The 16680-nt window shown below is 37.8% G+C and overlaps 1 protein-coding gene across 2 annotated transcripts; it reads right to left on the reverse strand.

Moving 5' to 3' along the window:
- Positions 1–5784: 5784 nt before the first annotated feature.
- Positions 5785–15471, reverse strand: LOC108673707 (sodium/hydrogen exchanger 9B2). Of its 2 annotated transcripts, none has more exons than XM_018161574.2 (12): positions 15336–15471; positions 14186–14491; positions 12221–12387; positions 11785–11934; positions 11326–11441; positions 10761–10943; positions 10226–10395; positions 9875–10053; positions 8413–8583; positions 8010–8174; positions 6921–6998; positions 5785–6371 (listed from the first exon to the last, which is right to left on the reverse strand). In XM_018161574.2, the coding sequence occupies exons 2-12, from the start codon at positions 14310–14312 to the stop codon at positions 6240–6242; spliced, it is 1638 nt and encodes a 545-aa protein (XP_018017063.1). In that variant the 5' UTR covers positions 14313–14491; positions 15336–15471; the 3' UTR covers positions 5785–6239. The 2 variants fall into 2 exon arrangements, with proteins under 2 accessions (XP_018017063.1, XP_047735494.1); XM_047879538.1 differs by lacking the exon at positions 15336–15471 and adding an exon at positions 14839–14882.
- Positions 15472–16680: the final 1209 nt, after the last annotated feature.

Genomic DNA, 16680 nt, shown 5'->3' on the forward strand with positions numbered 1-16680 from the left:
AGCAGACACTGAAACCAAGTAAAAACGCATAATTTGGCATACATTTTCAATTCGGTAGACACATCAGTTGATAATAGTTTGAATATCATTTTGTGGACAGAATTTTTGCGTCCTATAAGCCGTGGCCACGACCGTGCAGACGCCGCATCCGCCCTCACGACACATCACCTTCGTGCCCGGGACGTGTGCCGTGTAGCGGAGGTAGTCCACGAGCAGCGTGTCCGCCGCCACTGTGCTGGTCGTCACTGTACGCGAGGTAAGAGGAATTGGATTTCAATGCGTCCACTGAAATAATCCTGTGTTATTGTGTGCTGAATTTTGATAGATGTATTCAATTTCTACTTTTGAGATAATCGAATATTACCGTGAAGTGAATTTTGATAGACGTTTTCAATTACTACGTTTTTCGAGGACTAGATTTCAACATGTTCCTCTATTTCGTAATGTATTTTCGAAAAATGAATTTCAACGCGTTCCTTAGATTTATCATGTGCTTGAGGGTTAAACAGGTTAAAAAGCCTTCAGGGCACTCTTTGCCAGGCGTAACCTGTTATCGACACAAGTGATCGGGAAACTTTTTTACGAGGGTGAGGAATGGCTAGCTTCGCAGAAGTGCGCTTAATTCACAACAATGTTACCGTGTACCGTGTTTTATTGTGTGTAAATATTACCGTATTCCAAAATATTTTTTGCAGCAAGTAGAAATATTAAACTTAATATTCCGCTTCTATTGTTGGTGTGTCAATAATAGTTTTCATTGAAATTTTAGACTGAATGCAAAAATATTTACTTCATTTGATTAAGCAGGCGCTCGTATGTGAGTCGCCTTTCTTGGTTTGTTTCATGCAATTTGAGACTCCTTCGTCCTAGACGCATTAACGCGATACTCAGTTTTTTATGATAATATGTGTGTGAATTTTGATGGAACTATTACAACAATTCTATTTAAATTCGCATCTTGTTCTTTGTTTGTCTGCTACAAATCTTATAATCTATATTTAACACACTTCTACCAGTCCAATTGTTCTGAAATTTTGCACACTTACGTAAAGTCAGAGAAAATGCATGATTCAATTGACAGAATAAATAATTTCGAAATTTTAATTTTTTAATATTAAAGAGAAATAAAAAATTAAATTGCTTAAATATTGAAAATAAAATTAGAAATTGATTATGCATGTGTTACATCGGAGACACTGGATTCTATAGAAGTGTTGTCCTTAAAAGTAATTTTTAAACGCATATTTTTTGGATTTAAGGTTGTCGTCCCAGGCCAGGGTTGTCGTCCCGACATGGATAAGCAGGGCAAAAAATGGCAGTAGATATAGGGCTTGTTTATACCTATGGGAGGAGAAGCTGCTTGTGTTGTTGGCTGCTTGTTTTTATAGTAAATATTTTCAGCTTGATTTAGTTTAACTCGTGTCAAGTCAGAACAGCGCAAGAACATAATTCAAATAAGAATTTAATTCTTTGCGAGCACGTTGGATCGCAAGTGTGAAGCCGGCAAATTGCAATCGCTGAAAATTTAACACAAATCATGACGAGAAAAGGCAACAATGCAACCGGTTTGGGGTCTCGCCGTGATTGCCGCCGGCTTAATTACCTTCAACTCGAGCAAGTATCCATGAGAAAAAAGCAAGTAAGAAAAATAAACAGAGCACAGTAAAGTCAGAGAATTCAGAAACAATGTGAAGCATAGCGAAGACAATTGATAGTGAGAATATGCATCCGAAAGTAGAAACAATTATCGATCGTTCATCACAATATTTGGGAAATAAGGTTAGCGAAAAATATCTTGGATATACTGCCATCGTGAGCTTGAAATCAAGGTTTTCAAATCTTTTATAGTGCACTGATATCCAATTAAACTTTCCACTTCGAAATGCAAAATAACACAATATGCAAATGATTAATTGAAAAATATGTTTATAACTTAATTTCTTAATTTTTGCCTCGAAAATTCATTGTAGATGCTTTAATTTGAAACTTTTTGTATACAGATCTAATTAACCGGAAAAGATGATGAACTTACAATAGTGGGGCAAATATATTGAGATAGACAATAATTTCGAAGAATATTAACGAATAATTTGGATAAAGCACTATGTAATTTTTCATTATCAGATTCGGATATAATTTTCCAGCTGATTTATTGCAGCATAATTGATTTGGGTTATCGCTTGGAGGGCAAACTTCACTGCACAACTGATCGTCAAGATAATCATCAAGCACGACATGTTGAAGCAGTTAATAACGTTGCCATAGATCCATCATAATCACATCAGGCTTCATTGATGCATGTACGTCCTCCTCGAGTCCTATATATAGGCGGCCCTAATGCAGGGTCACGTACTACTCTAAATTTTGTTACGGGAATAGACATGTGCAATAATTTTACAATTTCGATCAGAATATAAATATTTATAACGTTGAATAGTATGAGTTTGCGGGTGCGGCATGCATCATGCTTGTGTCATCGGCAGAAAGCAGAAACTAAAAATAATCCACACCTTTACTATCAAAAGGACTCGTTTCCATCACCCATATTTTCGAAACAATAGAATTTGTAATGCTTATTACCAGTTGGTCGCATGCTTATGGGTGCAAATAATTACCTAGATTATTCCTAGCGAAAGTTATACGCTTAAGGTTCTATAAGGTGCGCCAAAGATGGATTCAGAGCTTGTTAGTTCATTACATTTAATAAATATTTAAGTTATCAACAATACAGATAGCTTAAGGCACTCACGCGTGTGCTGCTTGCCATTCAGCACGAAAGAAACGACGTCTTGTGTGGCAGAGCCGATGTTGGAAGCCATGGCTGGGAAAGGTTCAGACTCGCAATCAAAATTGCACAGCTAATTTTAAAATGAAGTCATGCAACCTAATAGATTCACAATTAAAATTAAATTGAAGTTAGATATGGTGGATAAGAATAACTATAGTCACTATAAATTTATTCTATGTTTATTTTACAAGTAAATGTGACGCCAGAGCAAAATATTGTTAGTTGTATCGAGGAACAGGGTTGATAAATCAAATTTTAGAACTGAAATAAAATATTCTAAAGCGGACATTAGACTTTGACAATTTCTTGGACAGTGCACCCACGAAAAAGAGAAAAACCAGCAAACGTAAATAATATCGTGCATTGAACTCTATAGCAGAATTCAATTGTATTTATTTTGCATACGGCTAAACAATGAAATATATAATAGAAATTTTAGAGCAACCAATCTCGGCCAAATAAATATTATTGAAAATGTGAACTAATCAACAACTATCGAAAATATTAACGCTAGTATAGTCATGGTTGAATGTAACAACTGCAGCCGACTGAGGGCCCCAATAGCACGTCCGTTCCTTCCACACAACTGCGGCCGACTGAGGGCCCCAATAGCGCGTCCACTCCTCCTACACAATTACTGCCTACTGGGGGAACCAATAACGCATTCACCTCTCACGTACAACTGCTGTGGGAGGTGGGGAGCGCGAGGGTGGGACATCTTTAATGCGAGTGTCTCACCCTAAACGCTGGTGTCTCACCCGTAACGCGGGTGTCTCATCCGTAACGCGAGTGCCTCACCCGTAACGCGAGTGTCTCATCCGTAACGCGGGTGTCTCATCCGTAACGCGAGTGTCTCACCCGTAACGCGGGTGTCTCATCCGTAACGCGAGTGTCTCACCCGTAACGCGAGTGTCTCACCCGTAACGCGAGTGTCTCACCCGTAACGCGAGTGTCTCACCCGTAACGCTGGTGTCTCACCCGTAACGCTGGTGTCTCAAGCCCAGCTCAACCAGAACGGATATCTCGTGTGGAGCAAATGGACTTATGCTGGCTTGATCCCGACTCTTAGTAAGAGTATGGACGGTGAAAGCCTGGCCTCACGATTCTTATTTTACAGAGAAGTTCTAGCAAAGGGTTTCGGAGAAGTTACAACGCACCTTATCCTTGTAACTTGCAAACCACGCATATAATATATTTGTAAAGCAGTTTTTTATTTCATAATTATTGTTCAACGTGCTTTTCTCGTTTTCTATTCTACTATAGTACGTTTAAAATCTTGCATAATAACTCGTCCTCTCATTTACTTCTCTGTTGTGGCTACAGAAACTTCGATAGCGCAGACATTGAAACAACATTATATCTAATCTTTAGTCACAATACCTGCCTTTGTAGACCGAAATAATTATTTTTTTCCCAACACTGACTTTTGACCCATCCCGCTGGACTACTTTTGGCAAACAGGCATTGCCGCAGTTCCAAGAGTTACCCCAACTGGCGCACGCATTCCGTGTTTGAGTTGCAGTGTCAGTTATATGTCAAGATAAAACGCTATTTAAATTGGCTCAATGAAGCGTCCGGACTTGCAAGTATTGCACAGAATAATTGGTTGGCCATCGCTTTTCATTGTTTCCTGCACTAATTACGGTAGTAATACTCGTATTTGATCTCCCAAACGTCGACGGCGTATCATATCGCCAAGCATGCTTCATATAGCATTGCTAACTTGTGAGTTTTAATGTTTAAAATGGCACACCGTTATATGTGCCTGAAGAGGGTGACACTAGTGAGAAAAACTTTGCAAATAATTGCGAAACTAGTATATTATTCATTGGAACCACCGACTTGCAGCCTAGGATGGTTACGTACCATTCTAGCGATAGTCTTTAAGTTTAAACTGACCAGGAGTGTAATTCACATACGTAATCAAAACTTTGTAGATGGAGCAAAATTTAATAACATGAAAGAACGCAATTAACGATCACGGATGTTATACTGATTACAGATTCAGATTACAGTGGTTGAAATTATTTTGCATAGGTCTGAAAATTAACGGAATTCAACAGTATAACTACATCAAAAAACTAGCAAGTCCTGCGTCTCACGCCATCCACAACAGCGAGCGTCACGACTAAAATGAATAAGACTGTCAGGTGTAGCAGTAAGGAGCTTATCAATTGCCAAAAAAAATCTACGCGCTATGCGTAAATGCTGCGGCTACATTCACAATATTTACACTGATATATGTTGTTTAAACTCTCACTATGGCCACGCACATCAAACTCACACATTATTACAACTTCGTAGTATATTCAGTACAGTCTCTTGCTAAATGCTCTATACAAAGCGTTCACTCATGTCATACATTGTATGTAACAACATTAAGAGATACTTTCCTTAGTCCAGCACTTGACATTTTGTTGTCATAATTTTTAATTGATACAATTCGGGATGCTATAATATTTCTACAAATGCAAATGGCGGACGGCGTACAGCATCGGACGGACCAGACAGGAATTTATTTTATGTTTCAGATTAAATTTTTTCCATCAAGCAAGTATAGAGGGATGCTGAGTACGTGAAGATGGATTACTATATTGAGCGCAGGGACGCCATATTCATAGAATTTCATCCTCTAAACCATTTTCTTTATAGCCTTATTCATATACACGTACTCCATCACAGGTTTCTATTGCAATACCTTGTCTAAGAGTTGGCCTAATGCAAACACTATACGTAATGATTTTCCAACGAAAGCAGATTGAATCGTTCATCCACCGGACGTCGAACGAAAGGGCTTGAACTGATAAGGAATGGTCGTTCGGAACGTAATGATATGTCTACTTACAAATAGATCATTAAATTCACATACTTAAATTTCCTCAATTTCATCGGCGAATACCTATACTTGGTTTACTGGTTTACTTCTATAACGTTCGAAAACCACGGTACCGTTGTACTCGGTCACTCAGCAGTCAAGAGCTAATAAAACTCGAATCTAATTCAAAGGGGAGTTTAATAGCCCCTACAAAGGAGGACAAAGAGCAGTCACAGTAATTCAGACAATGTACAATAACATTTAACAGTGTATCGAATAACTTAACTTCTAAGTAACTATATCTTAACCTTTAACATTAATAAAAAACTATTTCAATTTATGACATCGAATGTTGTACCAAATCACATGGGATAGTAAGTTCAGCATATGAATCATAGTGTATCTGAAATTCTGAAAGCATACCATCAATTTTTAGAAAATTTTCGTTATTCCGAATTTCAATTATGTGCATTAGATAGGGAACTACTGAATTCTTATTCGACCCACGAAAGAATGAAATTTGGCCATGTAGAATTAGCCAATGACGAATTGAAAATTAAATAAACCCAGAATAAAAGTAAACATTGAGCATTAAATAAGGCAAGATATGTAGCTTCTATGCAGAACACCGGTTGATCAGACGGGCTCAGAGGCCGCAGGTTCACTGCAGGAGTTTTGGCGCTGCACGAGCCGTGAAGCGGAGCACATGGTCGCGCTGGAGCCGAGGGGAGACGATATCAGGATAACCAGCAGCGCGATGGTCTGCACCTACAGACACAAGAACGGGTGTCTGCTTATTAGCTTTTTAATAACTTAATTTTCTTATAAGTCAGCGTAAGTAATATTTTTATTCACTAGTATAATTAAGTGACAACTTGTCGTCTGGAGATTCTTCAGTCCTTTGCTTATAAAGAATAACTTGCAAAGATCTGTCTGCTACAGAGACTATACTAAAATACGCGAAACTTTATTGTAATCATCAGAAAAAATTAATAAGACAGCAGTATTAATTTTCGAAACAGGTATCCAATATAAAAAATTGCGTTAACACAGCATTAAATAGCAAATGAAGGTATTTATAGGGAATATTTACATATCAATAAACCAATTTATTTATTCGATCCACTTTATTTCAATCGAAGTTGGTCACTGCCTGCTATTTAAATCATGTTCGCGAATTATAGTGTTTTTTGCATAATTCGCGCAATTATCATTTACCATGAAAGCAATTATCATTCTATAATTTTGTTCAAAAACTAAGAAAAATTTACACGATACTGTTGTATCCTAGCTACAGTGGCCGGTCAGCGTATATACCTGCTTAGCAAGGAAGACATCGCTCTCGTTAGCCCCGATGCTCACAGCGTACTCCAGAGCTGTCGAGTTGATCACTGCCTGGAGAGAAAAACTCAGTAAAGACTTATCAATTTGAAGACATAATTCTTGAGGTTAAATTAATTCAATCCACTTTTCATGATGTTTAATGAACCACTCAGGGTGACCAACAATACTGGCTAGTAAAAAAAGACAAATCTTTTGTTGTCATATATAAATGAAAAAAAAACGAATTCACAGCCTACATGTTTTTACAATGAAACGCTCAATGAATAGCATACACACATAGCTACCTGCTGACTGAAACTACAAAATTAATTAATGTATTGGTAATTAATGTAATAATGGTAATGCAATAATAATAGGTAATATTTCATATATGGAATAAACTTCTTGGATATGAAGCCAAGAAAAAATCAACTCGATCAAATCAAAAAATCAAAAAATAAAAAAAAATCATATTGAACCGACTCAATGCGGATGATACAATTTTTTAAAATTGAACCCAAATTTAAAATTTCAGTCTTCCCCAAAATTATTGTTCTCAACTTAAAAAAATATAAACTATCATATGAACTCTAGGAAAATAATCATGTATAAGCATACCACGGCCCATGAATACACGCATAATTGTGTTTTCTGTGTTTCCAAAATTGTGTTTCCAAAATTCCTCTCAAAATATTGGTGTTCGGGAAAATGTTTTTTCGTTGATGCTAATATTAATGATTTGGTATCTACATCTCTTAGAAAACTGCCCTAACGAAATTCGGGGAGCGCCTGAGCTTCGGCCAAATAATCGCTACACTAGCCGCACAATCAATTTGGATTTTCTGGGTCATCCAGTCGGAAGCTGTTTCTGATTATATTCTCCTTTCCGACTTTATTGTCGCCCGAGAGCATGAGAAGCTGCCCTTCAAATCCTGAGTTGAAGCGGACATCGAATGACTAATTTACACATTCCTCGAGTCCTAAGCGGCACCTACTTCAGAGTCTGGAACGCATCTAAATTTTATTATGATAATGGTGTTCGTTACTAGTTAATATATACGCAGAATCTTGTAACAGGAGAACCTGGACGTTGGCCTTGGCTAGCCAGGCGAGGGCGACGAAGAATCGCTCCCTGATGTTAAAGCCGCTGCCGAGCACCACGAAGAAGGTCGTCACCACGCGACACGTCAGGCTGATGCACAACAGGGCAACCCCCAGCCATATGGTGCCTTGCTCCATCTCATTAAACTAAACTCATTTTGGTCAAATAATATTTCTGCTTATGAATAAAATGCATGATATTTAAAACATGGTCCGTCATCTTAAACAAAATATATGCAAAAAAAGTTGTCCTTTCAAAAGCTTTAAGACAGAAAACTTTCGGAAAACACATTCAAAGTACGTTTAATTATAACAATGTTTAAAAACATCATGTGCCATATTCATACACCAGCAGGGTCTGGAAACAATTATTACACGCACTCACCCGTACTTTGCTGCCGACGAGGGCAACGATCATGGGCTGGCAATAGTCCCAAGTAAAACTGAAATGCTGCATCACTGGGATGACGTCACCCCAGCCTTGCCGTCGGTACCCTTCTCCTGCCACGAACCCCAAGACAACCACCGCCAGCGCTCCAGCGCCACCAAATTCAGTCTGCAACGAGATGCACGTGACGTTGGTACCCTTAACCTGCTACAAACACCAAGACAACCACCGCCAGCGCTCCAGCTCCACCAAAGTCAGTCTGCAACCAGACGCACGTGTCTTTTGGTACCCTTAACCCTGTCTCTTATACACATCTAGATGTGTATAAGAGACAGCCCTTAACCTGCTACAAACACCAAGACAACCACCGCCAGCGCTCCAGCGCCACCAAAGTCAGTCTGCAACCAGACGCACGAGAACAGGCCTATAAGCAGGTGTAGGCACCAACAGCAGGCGTAGCTACCAACTACGTGCTGGCTGAACTTCGCGAGATGGGGGTAAGCGAAAACGGTTAAATTGGCACGCAAAAGGTCTAAACAGCCTCAAATAATATTTGTTTTCAAATTTGTATCACTTCTTGTGCAGAATGTTATTTTGCTTAATTTTTTTATTTATAACTTTAAAATTGCAATTGGTTTGATGCCCACGTGTATCTTTTGACAGCCAACTCAATTGAAAAATGCCTAAATCAGAGAATTAGGGTGTAAAAGGCCTTTCTGGATTTGATGAAGGTGCTTCTGCAGGATAGCTTGTATCCATATCGGTAACTTCTAGATTAGCGAGTGTATCGACTCGAATCTATCTTTTACTTACTGAATATTTACATATTTTTACTTACTGATTACTTACTTACTTACTATTTGTATACTTATTTGTTTTTTACTGTTTCTAGTGTTGGTGTGTTTTACCAGAGCGTACTTCACGAAATTATCTGTTTTACTACGAGAAATGGTATTTATGACATTGGATTAGAAAATTCAATAGATGCAGATTGGAAACTTCTTTACCTTTAAGGTCGTTTTTTTTCTGGCACAATCATTTTCGGAAGGCGTTCGAAGGGACCTCCAACTTTGAAAACATCGAAAAGTCGAAAATGAAAGAAATTCTGATATTTTTTTAACTAAATGATAATTGTGCTCTACTAAATTTTTTTTTACAATACGAAACATTTTACTGCGTTATTTGCAACTGCACTCTTATGAGGTTCCTAAAAAGGTTTAACCCGAGACATAATCAACAAATGTACTCTCGGTCATATAGCAACGCCCAATACGTCACACAAACTTTAATCCTCAAAATAAAAAATTTACGTGATTTTCTGGCCCTAAAATTCACTGAATTAAGGCCCTGTAACTCCCTTCTTCTTCCCTGAACTTGTGAGAAAAATAATGCAGAAACCTAGACAAATAATACAAATAAAAAAACAAAAATATCAATATGTTGACTCAGCTGCACCAACCCTGCTACTCCCGAAGAGTGCCACGAGCCCAGCGGTGAGCAGCACGAGGTACTGAACCACAGAGCCGCCCGGGTGTTGTTTGTTGGGCAGGATCCAACAGACGAAACCCATCACGACTCCATAGGTCAATGCTATCAACACCTCCAGAGGTCCATGCAGGATTAGCTTCGATAACGAACCTGACAAAAATCCTTATTATAATATAATGTAAACCTAATTTCGAAGTTCCTAAAAAATCGTTACTCGAGGAGTAGTAACTATGAAATTATTCACTCAAATTATAGACCTGTTTTTAATAGAGCTCAAAGTCTCCACCGTGAAAGTAACTTACTCCATATGTAGGCCACTTACCCCCAGAAAAAATAACACCTAGTAGTATATTGGAGCACGCGATGGCAAACACATCCTCGACGATGGTCGTGGCGGTGACGAAGGACAAAATACGTTTTTCGTAGCCCAGGCGCGCCAGCACCAGCATGCACGGTACCATCACAGCCGGCGACACCGGCGCCACAACGAATCTAATATGAAGCAGCAGCTTATTTATCATGTACAATGTCATTTACATCAGCAGTTTATGGTTCTTGCATTAATATTTTATTGGTGATTATGAGCTAGAGACGAAATGACTTATTGGTAAACGAATGATAGCTTCCAGAGCGAAGGGAACGATGATTTGTAAATTCTTTTTTATTATACCTTAATTATCTATATAAATGATCAATTAATGTAAATATTTATTTTATTAATTATAATTTATTTATAAATATATACACTATAATTGAATTGGAAATAAAAGACATAGCCAATCCGCAGATGATATTAATTATTCTTGTTACATTATTTTTTCGCGCTCCTACAAATTTAAGAAGATTAAGTTCGGTACCCGAGCATGAAGCCCCAGAGCCACGGTAAGCCGAGGAGGAAGTGCGCGACGATGGCAACGACGAAGGTCTCGACGAGACAGGGCACGAAGGCGAGTCTGGTGACCGCTAGATACATCGTCTTGAGGACTTTAGGTTCCAAATATAGCCCGGCCCGGGTTAAGATCACCACCAGCGAAAAGTTCCTGATATATTTATGACATTTAGCTACATTTTCTGAAAACGTTCTCACTCTGTATATGTATTAGAAAATCGTGGAATGTGGCTTGCAAAAAGTCATATAATCAATCAATTACATACAGAACAAATTTTATTTATATATTTATTATTTCACGAAGAGAACTAGAACAAAGTAAGGCAGGAGACAACTGGAGCGTGCATCCTTAATTTAATCGTGACAAGGCGACAAGAGACATGAACTGGAACGTGGCAAGGCAACAGCAGTCATGAACTGTAAAGCTAACAATTAGAGCAAGATGAATCATGAACTTTTCAGCTGACAATCAAAGCAACAAAAGAAATCAAATGAAAGATATGTAAATCAGGAGTAGACAGCCCCAGCTCCACCTGACAGCGAGGTGCCAGTTGGGTTCGATGCTGTCCCCGATGATCCTGACGCCTGGGATGTTGGCCAGTAGAAAGCCCGCAAACAACATCCCCGGGAATGCTGGCAACCCGTACAGCTGGTTAAAATATAAATTAAAATCATTGCTTCTCCATTAAAGTTTGATAAAAGAAATGACTACCTACTTGAACTACTAAACTGAGTGGGACAACTCGAATACAAAATGAGCAAAAAGACGATGCTAACCAATTGATAATAACATATGAAAACGGAAATCTTAATGGTGAAAAATTATCTTTATCGAGTTTTCTTGTTTACAATTGTATTTTCATTCTGTGTTATCCCACTCAGCCTGTCCAGAGGATGCACCTCATTGATGAAGGTGCCTCCTTATGCACAAAAAGTTTAAGGTCACAATATCCATGAACTACAAACTGAAGTTTTCTCGACTTATCCTTTACCTGAGTGAATCTTCCGCCGTTTGTAGAGCAGATGAAGACAATGAGGAGAGAGAAGAGAGTGCCGCCTGGAAGAGCGAAGTTGCCAGTGATGGAGTATAGCGAACCCCAAGCTAGGAAGTACAGAGCTACTAGCGTCACCACAGCTCCCACCTGACACGTTAGCTTTATTATTAATTTCAAGCTACAATCATCATTTATACCTACCGATTTATTAATCAGAGATAAACTTTATGTCTAATCCTTTCAAAACAGTTTGCAATGGTAATCTCTCGACACGCTAAGTAACGTGGAATAACCCCGGTACATTTGGTGTGTCGGGCGTAATAAACCCCACACCGCACGCACACATACACTCAAAAAATATATTTGTGTATGTATAAGATGGACTGTATATTCAATATATAAATATTATGATGATTAATAAAATGGTGCCTACCATCCCGTGAGGTGGGCAGGTGAAGGCATATTTGAGACGATCACTCCTGGTGGGGGTGGGAGGCAGTGGGTTGTTTTTCTGCATGATTTGTCTGAAGCAACCACAAATTTTCAGACGCGATCCAAAGCCATCCAACCGATTCAGGATTGTGTTTGGACTCTCCACACCTGTGAATGTGAGATGCATGAATATTTACCGAAACACAACTGAAGTTCTTGATATACATCAGTTATTATTTCGTCAAGATATCAATTTATAATTTACTTCTCTCTAAATATTGGGGTTCCATCACATTATTTTCTTATTTTTCTGTCATAGTGATTCATCACTAACTAATCTGTTTGTGTTCCCATCAAAAACTTCATGGCGCACCAGAATGTTCACTTCGTCTCTAGTTTTACTGAATTACACAATTGTTCCGATGTTTAAAAGTCTCGACCAGTGAAGGTTAACCATGGCAATTAAGCTTGGCAATTAAGATTCAAGCTTCAATCAGCTTCCATACCACATGAAGTATTAATATAGAATATTTTAGCTTCAAACACTGCCAGCTGCTGTTTAATTAACACCTGACGACTCTACACTTGAGAGCTTTTTCTCGCTCAGCATGTCCAGGAGATGCTCAATCATTGATGAAGTTGCCTCTAACACACGTACTACAGACTGAATTTTTCTTTGCTTATACTTTATTATGTAATGTTGTCATTCTACCGCTGATTCGTTGTGATTCTACCGCAGTAGCCTTATCTATACCGTTATTTAGAACATAAAAGAAAGCTAAGATTACACTGAAATGATACACACATTTATTTGCATTTCTAAATTTGCAAATAGTGGCACTTGAGTAATTTTGAACATTTGAATTTCGTTCCAAGAGTGCAAAGCAAGGTATGAGACCGAAACCATTTGTTGAACCAAAAGGTAATTTCAGATTAGTGATATGTCGTCAAAAAATTCTATAGATTGTTAAGCAAGTATCGGGATTGAAGTCCGGAACAAATATCAAAGATAAATGATGGGAGATAGATCCCAAAAGATAACCAATTCAGGACTTCCATGTTCTAATTGAGGAGACAGTCTTAGGATCGACCTCTATTATTTTTTTTAAATCGGTGTATACGATGGGAAATTCTAGGAAAGGATCAAAAAGGAATCCATATTATAAAATCAATTTTTAAATGACCCTGGGCGTGAAATAACTCTTAAAATACGTTTGATCAACGGATTGATTTCTTTGAAACAATGTTTTATAAACGAAGTTTCAACTTCAGATGCCAGGTGAGCTTGTGGCATCAGTGGTGAAGAAGTCGATGGAGCAGGCATCGATAATGCTCCGTCGAACTCCAACTGGAGCCATCGTACATTTTGTCGCTCGTGTTATCCGACTTTCCGGAGCTGGAGCGCTTGCTGTGTGGCGAGCTATAGCGCCGTTAAAGAATCATTCTGTTTACATCATCATAGCGGTTTGTGATGGCTCAAGCGTCATAAAAATATGGGAGATTATGGTGTAGTAAAAATGGCGGTAATGAATGCATCAATTTTGGGGTCATTAAAGGAAATCATTTTCCGTGGGTGAACCATTTTGTAATTTTGTTGCACGCTGAACGTTAAAGATATTTAGATTTAAATGCAGGGTGTTTTAACCGTACAAGTTAAATAAAAAAACAAAAGCTATTTTGAATCCAGTGATCCACTACTTTTGAGTTACCAAAGCATTAAATGACAAGGTTAATTTTAGTAAAATTATGACAGATGATATTTGCATCAAATGAGTCAAGTAAAGTCATTAGATCACCCCATGCAAGCAAAATAATAGAGCAAATTAGATTAATTACCAGAAGCACACCATCTTGAGATATGTTTGAAGAGTACGAAGAACCTGGTAAATGTGATGGAGCTGACCACAAAGTAAAGTTACACAGAGTTAGTTTCGGTTCTGATGCGAAATAAAATCTTTTAAATTACCAGCAATGCTGAATGGAGTTTGAGCAGCCAACTCTGACATCGGCCATATGGTAGAGGACGAAGTCTCAGCGGAATTTGATGTTGAGTTGTTGCTGGACCCTCGGGATGTGTTGTGTTCAGCAGGCATCTTATAGAATCCTGCACAGGATCGAGGAAGGGTGCGGGATAAAGAGGCTTGAGTTGCCCGAGATGTTTAACAGTAGAACTTCGAACGTGATGACGACGAACTTGGGTTGTGATGAAGTGGTAGTCAAAGTTAACGTGGTCTTCTCCGGAACTCAATTTACGCGTCTTTCACGACATTAACTGTAAAAGGAGGCAACCAATATAATTACGATGATTGGAAGGATAATATTATTCACGAAGTAACTACATTCTTTTTCGCCATATCATCGCTGAATTTTATCGAAATAACGAATTTAATGAATTAAAATGGAATTTCAGGCTAAAAGTTGATTTATCTGATGCTATATCACCTAAGAACCAGAGTCGTGAAATCTTTTACACGCATACCTTCAGAGTGCGAGTTTTTCTCTCTTCTCTGGCATACCGACATTAAATTAATCTTTAACTTACTTGTGAAGTCCTTAAAGTGATAAATTAACATGTCGAATCAGAATAAATATCACAAAATTTTAGATACGCATTCCTACCTTGTTTTTCGTTTATTAAACTTGATAGGTAGCTACTAATCTTTTCATGCCTTTATTTTACTTTGGGTATGTAAGAAAGCGCAAAGTCGCCAATTAATTCACTTTCCAATGATTACCTGCACATTTTGTGATGTTGAATAAATAATTAGGCGCATGCAGATCGAATTAAAACCATATTAAACAGCCTCCCATTCGTCAGACGAAGCTTTTAGAACTTTACCTCTGCTCTATTGTCCTGACTGAATATAGCTCAGAACTCAAAGCAAGTGTTGAGAACCAAATATAAGTTTTTTGTGTTGTCAGCAACCTACGAATTTTTTTGCTTCCATAGCCTATATAGTTGCAGGAATATTGTGAGATATGCATTGTTACTTAAATATATATAAACTGTATGAAGTTTCTTCATAACTCTTTGATTTTATCATAAGCAGGTTTTGTTATTGGTTGCATAACAAAATTAATTTAAAACGGAAATTTCGCAGACTACAATGACTTACCGTATATAATTGGCTTACGCTGTCCTCAAATACACGTAGTACTTCAAGAAATACTTGACAACTGCAGTGATACCTGCAATTCACAAGCATTTTTTTACATCTTTTCTAATTAATTATCATGTTTTCCATTGTAATATATTTTTGAAATTTAATCATTAATCTTATGAATATATTATTCTATTTATTGCATTGAAGATCAATTGGCGTCAGTGTGCGTCAAACGCCCGTCGCAACACGCTTTGGCGAAAAATGTCTCAAAGTATATTTTTTGATAATATATAATATATAATAATAGATAATTTATAATATATAATAGATAATGTTTGGAAGTACTATATTTCAGTTTCTCGGTTGAGCCTCAATTAATTTTAAACAGTTTATCAAATCAAACCAAAAATAAAAAATCAAATTATTATCAATAATATAATTATTATTCTATTAATCAAATTTTATCTAATTTATCAAATCAAAATCGAATAATTCTAAATCAAAAGAATATATTTGCAATAAATAATAATATATTATTAGACCTCATCTGTTATAAGTGAACCTGCGAAAAGGTTCATTTATACCATTTATTTAACTGTTGAGGAAGTTAGAAATTATTCGTTCCCTTATATCCTAATTTTTATTTTTTTACTTAAAAGAATTTATTTATTCGAATTCATTCTGCAAATAAAGGTGGAAAAGAAATTACATTCGCGAATCTCATGAAAAAAAATGACTTTGCTTCCATAGCGCTGTTAGAACAACCAACTCTTTTCTTTCTTAAAAATATTTCCCCTTTCCTGACTATGTAAGCTAGCAGTCCTAGGGAGACCTCAGCCTAATGTCCTAACACTGTAAGAAGCAATGACAATCTGGACAATCAATCAAACGTGATGACCAGTACCAATTTTGAAAGCTTGCTAATCAAGAAAGCCATAAGCGTCTCATGGAAATGAATAATGATCACGCGGCCTTCAGACCATGCATTACGAGGACGGAACACTAATTTTCGCCGCTGAATCCAGCCTACACGTGTGTTATGGCGCTTATTAGACTGGGCGTTCTGATCAACATCAGCGGGAATGTATTGCTTCAATCGGAGCATCACTGCGAAACAATTGATTATTCGTTGTAATCGTTGATTACTAATACATCACGCAGAGATAGCATCGTAATCTGAGTTTAGTGCCATGAGAGTATCCACGTCCATATGGCATTCGCCGAGATTCTCGAAGATATTTGAATGGAGAATACACGTGTGCTGTGGTGCTAAGAACTGGGACAAAACGCACTAGCAAGTCATGCTTTGAGCTATAGAAAGTCGGATATGTACGACCCCTTGACCGCGCCGTGTTCG

Source organism: Hyalella azteca, unplaced genomic scaffold, assembly GCF_000764305.2.
Source record: "Hyalella azteca isolate HAZT.00-mixed unplaced genomic scaffold, Hazt_2.0.2 contig385, whole genome shotgun sequence".
Taxonomy (NCBI): Eukaryota; Metazoa; Arthropoda; class Malacostraca; order Amphipoda; family Hyalellidae; genus Hyalella; species Hyalella azteca.

Coding starts and splice junctions, on each gene's coding strand:
- LOC108673707 (XM_018161574.2), bottom strand. CDS start 14,312: ATGCCTGCTGAACACAACACATCCCGAGGGTCCAGCAACAACTCAACA. Junction 10,944..11,325: donor AACTGGCACCTCGCTGTCAG/GTGGAGCTGGGG, acceptor TAAATATATCAG/GAACTTTTCGCTGGTGGTGA. Junction 10,396..10,760: donor CTCTGGGGCTTCATGCTCGG/GTACCGAACTTA, acceptor GCTTCATATTAG/ATTCGTTGTGGCGCCGGTGT.